This window comes from Myotis myotis, unplaced genomic scaffold, assembly GCF_014108235.1.
Source record: "Myotis myotis isolate mMyoMyo1 unplaced genomic scaffold, mMyoMyo1.p scaffold_m19_p_3, whole genome shotgun sequence".
Taxonomy (NCBI): Eukaryota; Metazoa; Chordata; class Mammalia; order Chiroptera; family Vespertilionidae; genus Myotis; species Myotis myotis.
This window is the reverse complement of record NW_023416335.1, coordinates 165,134,883-165,144,175: the sequence shown is the minus strand read 5'-3', so window position 1 is coordinate 165,144,175 and position 9,293 is coordinate 165,134,883. Positions and strand designations below refer to the sequence as shown.

The 9,293-nt window shown below is 38.9% G+C and overlaps 1 protein-coding gene across 2 annotated transcripts in view; it reads right to left on the bottom strand.

Annotated features, from left to right (window-relative positions):
* Positions 1–5: 5 nt before the first annotated feature.
* Positions 6–9,293, bottom strand: part of CCNT1 (cyclin T1) — a 51,088-nt gene continuing 41,800 nt past the window's right edge. The window contains exon 9 of one of the 2 annotated variants that reach the window (XM_036300765.1): positions 6–232. In XM_036300765.1, the coding sequence (XP_036156658.1) occupies positions 152–232 (81 nt within the window). In that variant the 3' untranslated portion in view covers positions 6–151. The remainder of the gene's footprint in view (positions 233–9,293) is intronic. The other variant, XR_004966280.1, reaches the window with a different exon arrangement.

Below are 9,293 nucleotides of genomic sequence, written 5' to 3'. Positions count from 1 at the left end.
CCAAAGTCAGCTACCTATCATGCTTCGGGGCGGGACCCCAAGAAAATGTGCGGCTGAGATAGGAGAGACGACCTGTCTGTCTGTCAGCAACTCCGCCCCGGGGGCGTGCGGCGGCCCAGCGCGGGCAGCGGAGTCGAGCTGGGTTTCCAGCTCAGAGCGTAGCGGGTGTTCGGGCCGCTTTGGGGCGCTGTCTGTGGTCTTTGCTTGCCGCTCCCTCAGCACACCTACACAACTAGTAAAAAAATCAGACATTTGACACTTCATACAGGAAAAGGCCTCAGTTTTCTTTTGTGAGCAGTTCATTTACTGAAACACTTTCTGAGTATTTACTGAGTCTGAGCGATTACATACATAAACATTTAATTTTCCAAGCTACCCTAAGAGGTAGAGGCTATTATCTCCATTCTACAGATAACTTAGAAATAGAATGGGCCCATATGTACTAAATCAGGGAGGAAGGCAAATTTGAACCCAGCCCTCATTCTAATTATTATCCCTTTTTGCCTCTCATATAGTAAAGAGCATGGGACTGAGAATAAGGAAATACTAGTTGTGCTTTAGACCCTGATTGAAATTCTCTACAGTTCCATGCTGAATAACGCAGGTATATAGAAAGAGCAGACACAATCCCAGTTTTATAATCCTTTAAGGATTTTTTTAGTTAAAAGCATCTCTTTTTCACTTCTTGTGGAAATGAACTAACATCTTCCCCATAAACTTCCTGGATCTTTTCTGCATCCCAACCTTCCCAAGCACTCTTATCTGCTGTCAGTTTAACTTAAATAAGAGATTTCTCCGCTACCTATGAGGTGAGCATGCTCACAGTGGAGGTGAGCAGAGAATCCACAATGCTCAAGAACAGCAGTTTAGCCACAAGAAATGATTAAAACAAAAATTGGAGAGTGGTGGGACAGGTGAAGTGCTGTTTCCAGAGATCAGGGTAGCCCTAGAAGGCCCTTTCCTGAAATTTATTCATTCAACAAATTATTTACTGAGCACCTAAGTGCCAGACACTAGAGAACAAGAAAGACAACCCTGCTTGTTTGAAGTAAAGATTCTAGAAGTAGTTTGGGATTATGGATGCAATACTAACATAATAGCAGCTATACGATTTATATAACTCCAATCCTCAGAGGGTACAAAGAAGACATTTGTTATAAATACCCTATAACTCAAAACTAGCCAGAGGCAGTCACATTACAGAAAATCTTGGAATCAGAATCTGCAATCAAATGTGGCAATATAAAAAAGGAGTTTTAAAACTATTATTGGGAACAATGTAAAGAGGAGTTAAGAACTAGTTAGAGAAGCAACCAAGATTTTGTTTAGTTAGAGGCTCTACTGAAGGTCTTAGTTAAAAAAAAAAAAAATCCTCCTGCTGAGCCCCGAACAGACAAAAAATACTATTTAGAACCACTTCCTTCCAAGTTGGAGAAGGGGCAGATATTATTTAAGGGTCACGATATTAACAAATTCTTTGTGCTGTTTAACAAAGTAGATGGCTGTTTTTAATCCACTGCACTCTTTTGTTAGCTACTGAATCGGTTAAAGTGGACCTGAGTGAGGGTGTTTGTTGAGGTTGGGAAAGATGAATTCTTTTTTTTAAATTTTGAGAGTACCTTTTTAAAGCTAGGGACAGTGAAATAAGGCAGGGCTTAGGACAGAAGCAACAAGAGAAAACCTAGGGTGGGGCTGCTTTGGCCCACGGGGAAAGTCAGAGAAAAGGAAGCCTTGGAGACAGGTTCAGGGGGTTAACCTGGGAAGAGCCCCCAATAGCCACTGCTAGAGGGTAGAAGACGCATGCCTATGGGGGAAGAAGATAGAGAAGGGAAAGGCATGGGTGGATTCCTGGGAGGAAGAGTGCAATTGGAAAGAATTCTTGAAGGAAATAATTTTTGAAAATTTGGAGTTTTGGGGACTAATCCTAGAGAAAAGTGTGTGTGTGTTGAGAGAGGGAGGGAGGGAGGGGGAGAGAAAGAGAGAGAGAGAGAGAGAGAGAGAGAGAGAGAGAGAGAGAGAGAGAGAGAGAGAGAGAGAATGCCAAACTCTTGCTCTTTATTTTATTTTAATGTTTTTATTGATTTTAGAGAGAAAGGAAGGGAGAGGGAGAGATAGAAACATTGATGAAAGAGACACCAATTGGCTGCCTCCTGCACATCCCCCGCTGGAGATCGAGCCCACAACCCAGGCATGTGCCCTGACCAGGAAGCAAACTGAACCTCTTGGTTCATGGGTCAATGCTCAGCACTGAGCCACACAAGCTGGGCCAAACTCTTGCTTTTTCTATAGTCATCCTCATCTCAGTATATGACAACTCCATCCTTCCAGTTGGTCAAGCCAAACAAGTGGCAGTCATCCTTGACTTCTTTGTCTTCTAACCTTATAAGCAGACACTACTGGCTCCAACTTTAAGATATGTAACTTCTCATTATCTTTAGCACTTCCAACCGGTTCAAGCCACTCTTTTCTCTTAACCTTAATTATTGTGAGCCTCTTTACCCTTGATTCCTACAATCCATTTTGAACAGAAGCCCAAATGAACATTTTTTAAAAATTTTTTCCAAATGAACATTTTAAAACCTAAGCTAGAGCATGTCACTTCTCTGCACAAAATGTTTCAGTGGTGCCCTATTTCACTATCTCTATAATGGCTTACAGGGCCCTACAATATCTAGCCTTTTATTTCCCCTCTAACCACATATTCTACTCCTCTCCTCTCCTCACTATTTTCATACTGGCCTCCTTGCTCTACCACCTCAGAACCTTTGCATTTGTTTCCTGGAATGCTCTTACCCCAACTATTTCCATGGCTTGCTCTCTCACCTTTCAGGTCTTTGCTGAATTGTAATTTCGTGAGACCTTCCTCCCTAGCCATCTTATTTCCAATTTCAACATTCTACTTACCTGCACACACACTCTGTCTCTCTCTCTGTCCTTCCTTCCCTGCTTTGCATTCTCCAAAGTACTTATTATTGAACTGTTTTACTTGTCTCCCTACAACTAGAATATAAGTTCTACAAGAACAGGATGCTTGCTTTTTTTTTTTTTTTTTTTTTACTACCATATTCCCATCAGTAATCAGTACACAGTATTTGGTAGGTACTATTTTCTAGGGAAGGAATAAATGAAAGGCAAGGAAGTGTCTGAAACTGCTTTTCAGAAACGGTGTCTCTAGTATAGCAGGTCCTCAATTAACTTCCTTGTGTTCAACATCATTTTGTTATAACTTTGAGAACAAAGCACTTCCCACCAGGGCCACTGTGTGTGGAGTTCGCACATTCTTCCCATGTCTGTGTGGGTTTTCTCCAGGTACTCCCACAGCCCAAAAACGTGGAGTTAGTTTTGTCTAAATTATCTGTCTGACTGAGTATGGGTGTGTCATGAGCCCTGATAGTGTCCTGTCCATGGTGGGTTGAAAAATCATTGCCTTACTTGTTTTTATTATCCTTTTTTTTTTTAATGTATTTTATTATTTTTTTACAGAGAGGAAGGGAGAGAGATAGTCAGAAACATCAATGAGAGAGAAACATCGATCAGCCGCCTCCTGCACATCCCCCACTGGGGATGTGCCCACAACCCAGGTACATGCCCTTGACCGGAATCGAACCTGGGACCTTTCAGTCCGCAGGCCGACGCCCTATCCACTGAGCCAAACCGGTTTCGGCTTATTATTCTTTCTTAAATGAATGTATAGTTCACAGTTATTTCGGTGTTTAATATTAGGCTTTGGGTCTTTATTTACAAATTTGGTGATTTTTTTTTTCTCACCAGAAATATGCTATAGGAACTTAACTCGTTTGTCAATTAGCCTGTAGTAAAATTGGTTTTCTTTTCCATCATTTCACTTAATGTGTTTCTAAGAATCTATCAAAGACATTAAATTAGAACTATGTTAAAGTTTTTTGGAATGCTTTTACTTCCTTTTAGAGAGAAGGGGGAGAGAAACATGAATTGCCTCACCCACACACCCCAACCAGGGATCAAACCTGCAACCTTTTGGTGTACAGGATGACACTCCAACTGAGTCACCTGGCTAGTACTATATTCAAGTTTAACTTTTCATTATCTGTTGGTTTTGAGTATTATGTGAAATGATATTTGTCTCCCTACACTGAAATTCCAGTGCAGAAAGTTAGCACAAGTAGGACATGTGACAATCCATACACCAAATTAATTCAGAAGTAGACCCGAGAGCTAATAAATACAGGGTGGGGCAAAAGTAGGTTTTTAGTTGTATGTGAAAGTTTACTCTTCTATTATTATTACTAGAGGCCTGTTGCATGAAGAGATTCACGCAATAGGCCTTCCCTTCTCCTGGCTGCTGGCACAGGTTTTCCTCTGGCACCCGGAACCCAGGCCTTCGCTCTGGCCAGAGCCGCCTTCAGTCTTCAGTCTTCGCTGCTCCGGCTCGCCTTCAGTCTTCCCTCCGCCGCTTGGAGCCTACGTATGCAAATTAGCTGCCATCTTTGTTGACAGTTAATTTGCATATCACTCTGATTAGCCAATGGGAGGCATAGCAAAGGTACGGTCAATTACCATGTTTGTCTATTATTAGATAGCATTGTATTCTTTTTCCATCTTAACAATTGTAGACCTACTTTTGCCCCACCTTGTATAAGTTTCTGATGGAATCCACAGGAGTCATAGAAAAGGCTTCAAACTTTCTGAAGTTGAATGATAGAGATCAAGCCAATTTATTTAGGTCTCAAAAGTGTGAGAAGAGTAGGGGAGGGGAGGGTTAGAGAGCAGTCAAAGACTTGTATGCATGCATATTAGCAGAACCAATGGACACAGACTCTGAGGCGGTGGGGGCTTGCCTGGGATGGGGAGGGGTCAATTGGGGGAGAAGGAGCCATATGTAAAACTTTAGACAATAATTTAAAAAAAAAATGTGAGGAGCTCTGGCCGGTGTAGCTTGGTTGGTTAGAGCGTCATCCTGTACACCAAAAGATGGAAGGTTCAATTCCTGGTCAGGGCACATACCCAGGTTTTTGGTTCAATTCCCCAGTCAGGGTGCATGCAGGAGGCAACTGATTGATGTTTCTCTCTCTCTTAAACCAAAAGTAAAAAAAAATTTTTTACAGTGTGAGGAAAACTTATAAGCCTAGCTCTGCATCAGTTAGCTTAACAAACCCTGTAATTGGGGATACAGTTGTACACAACCTTTATATTGATTTGTTTTCATCTATTCCCAAGGATGGTACAGTTGAGATTAACTCTCTTAACAAAGGCAAATCACTATTTTCCTATTCTTTCATTCAAACCTGACCAGAATTCCTAAAATGACAGTGACGTCCACAAAAGTTTCAGATGTACACAGTAAACAAAACTCTTATTTTTAAAAATGGAATAAATGAACAGAACTCAAATGATTTTTCAGAAACATATATAATTCTGTTCAATTTATTTTTTCCTTTTAGAGCTTTTAAACTATAACTACTGCTAACTCTGTGTTATAATTCTGGAGTACTTTAGCATAAAAATACTTTCCCTTTAAATGTGTAACGAACAAGATTTACCTGTGTGTACAGTTTTATTATATCCCAGGAAAAGAGTATTCACTATCAATTTTTCAGGTACCACCAAGAATGCTGCTATTTTTTCCTTTCAAATGCACTCCTTATCTATACCATTTCATATTTTTCAAAACCATGTATAATATTATGAATCATGTTGATAGTGCTTGCTAGGTAAGGAGTACATATTGCTACCATCTGTTAGAGCTATGTATTTTTTGTGTAGCAGTTACTCTCTCAGGTATCCACACAATATTAAATGAGGGTTTCCTACATCATACTTTATACTCTCCGGTTCATTGTGATGACCAAATCTTAGGCCTTTCCAATGGACTCAATTCCCATAGGATCTTGTGTAGTAAGAAGGTACACACTACTATCAAAAGTAAAACAAAACTACAGTAAGAGCAATAAAATGACAGTTAAAGACTAGCTTGAAGACTCAGTATGCAAAAATAACAATGAGTGTTTTATAATTAACATTTATTGATGGGATGGATAAATACAGATTGAGAAACATACTTGACAGCAATATATCAAACTGATAGCCAGACTATAAAATGTATACAACATCCTTTTTTTTAAATTTAAAAAACAATTTTTAAATTTTTTTACAAAGAGCCCTTACTGTAATGGTCACTTACATCCTATCATTCACATAACAACAGTAGAGATACCAGGGGTAGCATCCAGAAGTGAGATGCTCCAAGGAGGAAAGAGGCAACAGCAGAATAATATGCTGAGAAAGGATTCTTAAGAGCAATACAAAGAAAACAGACAAAAATATCACCACAAAATTGTACCTGAGTGACATAGATTGGTAAAGTATTTTACTTTTCTTTTTCCTTCTTTGCTCTTTGGTCTGGTAAGAAAACGGACAATTTTAGGTGTGTGGAGTTCAGGTGGGAACAAGGTCAGTTTAAATCCAGAAACCTAAGTTAACACTAAATTAGGCTGCTGCATTCTTTTCTTTGAGTGCTTAACCCAGCCAGCATCTCCATCTTGTAATCAATTTCAAAGTGATTAACCACTAATCAGTTAGGTCCTCAGCTTTCAAATGAAGACTTCCTGATAACCTGATGAATACATATTTGCTCTGGCTTCAATTAGCATGCTGTCAAGCATCCCTCTCCACACTTAACATGACAAAAAACTCAAGATCTTTTTCTTCTTTTCATTCAACCATGAATACACACACTCATAAAAGGGGAGAGTAGATACTACTTTTTAGTAAACATTCTTTTTCTTTTCCTCCCTTTTCCAATGCCAAGTTTATATTAAATACTTTAGAAACATTAAAATGGAAAGGTCTCCCATTAAAAAATAATTATCATCCTAGACCATTCTATCAGGCAGGATTACAGTACCATGCTTGTTTAAAACTCACATCCAGAAGTATAAAAAGATAAAATAAAACTTGACAGGGTGATACCACATAACATTTCTTAAACCATCAGGAGCAAATACTCAGTTAAAAGCTGTGTTAACAAGCAGCAACATGAGAAATTTGGGGAGGTATCAAAATCACTGAAAGTTTAAATGGAACTGCAGAAGGCTTATTTCTCAACGTGTGAAGGGTTGCATAGACTGCTTAAATTCTCCCAAACCCTAGAGAATAGTATTTGTATTCTAACTTCAAGATGGTCTAGAATCTCCCTTTTCCTAGCATTAGTATCAAAATAATTCATCAACAAAAGAATAATCCTTTTAAAAAAGTAATAATCTCCCAAGTTCCCACAGTTCCCACGTTTCTGTGGGAAACACAGATGTTTAAAATCCAACCATACTGGGATAAGATCCCCCTCTAGTTGCCTTTGTCCAAGAAGCAAGGTATGAGGGGTATGCCATTTCCAATATGGGAATTAGATAGCAGAGGCTTAAGGAAATTCAGCACTAAAGTTACCATGATTTTATTTCTGTATCCTAATCCAATGCTGTTTCTAACTGGAAATTTTATTTCTATTTTCACAGGTGAAGCCAGTAATACAGAACTATAAAAAAGAATGCATTAAATCAAAACACTAAAATCATTTTTAAAAAAGAAAAAGAAGCAAGCTGAGAGTCTCAGATATGGAAACACATTGATTCATGAGTGAAAAGACTAAACTAATTCCTAAGTGTTTTCTAAACCCAAAAAGCATAACTGATACTTCAGAAGACCAATTTAGCTTTAGATAAATGCTTCATTAAGAGTTCAGCTAAGAGCAACACAGGTATTAACAGCCTTAAGGACAATCCACAGGTATTAGTTTTTGCCAACATGAGATTCAATCAAAGTTTAGGAATGAGATTTACAGAACTTGAGGCTCCAGGCCTGCTTACCACCACTTATCCTTGATAATTTAGGTTAAAAGGGGGTTGGGGGAAACCATGTTTACTGGACTAACTTTGGATGTAAAAATCCCATTTCTCACCCTTTGAAAGTGTGTGGGGAGAGAAGAAACCACACAACCCTTTGAAGCCAAAGTTTGTGAGAATTTGGACAATATGCATGCTACTTGACAGGCACACTGCTAATCCAAAGACAATGCAAAAGCTTCATGCACAGCCCATAAGCTGGTTCATGACATATACACAGATCTCAAAGCAGACATGGTAGGTATCCTAAAACAGTATCAGGAGGCATTAATATAGAAAAGTCTCTTAACTGATCTATACCAGCAATGATCTAGTAGTGCATAGGCCAGACTACATAGCATAAAGCAGCTCTTAGGCTCTAGTAAGCACTTTTTTCTAGTTCACTCCTGACAAAGTTCTAAGGAACTAAGTAGATTGCCATAGGGAATTGCTAATGAAGCCAAGCGGATATGTATGTCCCTGTGGTAAAGGAGTACATGTGATTAGAAAATATGCAACATTTGATGAGAAAAATCAAAAGCTGGAAAAGACATTTTCATAATTAAATCAGTGATCAATTCCACAAAGATACAGAAGCAAACTAAATAACCTTCTTGGAAGGTTGGCAAGGAAAGCAGACACCACACATCTATCAATTAGCACAACACACACTGTATCAAGGAGAAAGAGGAAGATGTCATCTATAAAAGTGAAGTGACAGTCCATGTAAAAAATACTAGTTTATAGATTGGCAGAGAGCTCATTTTACACAGCAATGGCAGGCACTCTAGACAGTTCAAATATGACAAGATGCTGGATACTAATGCACCTTCGGTTAAGTCTACTGTACAAATAAATTCCTTCCTATATTAGGCCAGTGCACTGTCAATTCCAACTGCTTCAGTATTCTCCCCAATCTGTTCCTGGCAAGCAGCAGCACATGTACAACTCCTGTCTCCCTATGACTTCCAATAAAAACATTTCAATTTGTCCATAAGGAATATTTGGTATGAAGAGAGCTCCATTAAAAACAAGACAAATTCAAATTGTATCCTTTTTCCACAGCGAAAAATAAAAATAAAAATGCCATGAAGACCAAAGAATATCACATCAAATGATCTGTAGCTGGGTGGCATTTTCAGTTAGACAACTTGGTTTATTAGAATTCTTCTAGTCTCTTAAAAAAGATTTCTTTCCTCAACAAAAATGTTCACTCCTAAAATCTGGGAGAATCAAGCACCCATAAGAACAGACACCTGGTCCATTTTTTAAAGGATTCTTAGAAGTCTGAAGAACTTCTGCCTAGCATCTAAAGTCACCAAGAATTGACAATCTACACGTAACAGTGTATGTGGGCTAGGCTTGCTCACTCTCATGGCACCAGTACTGTTAATTCACAAGCTCCAATTTCTGAAGACATATAGGCTACAAAAAAATGAG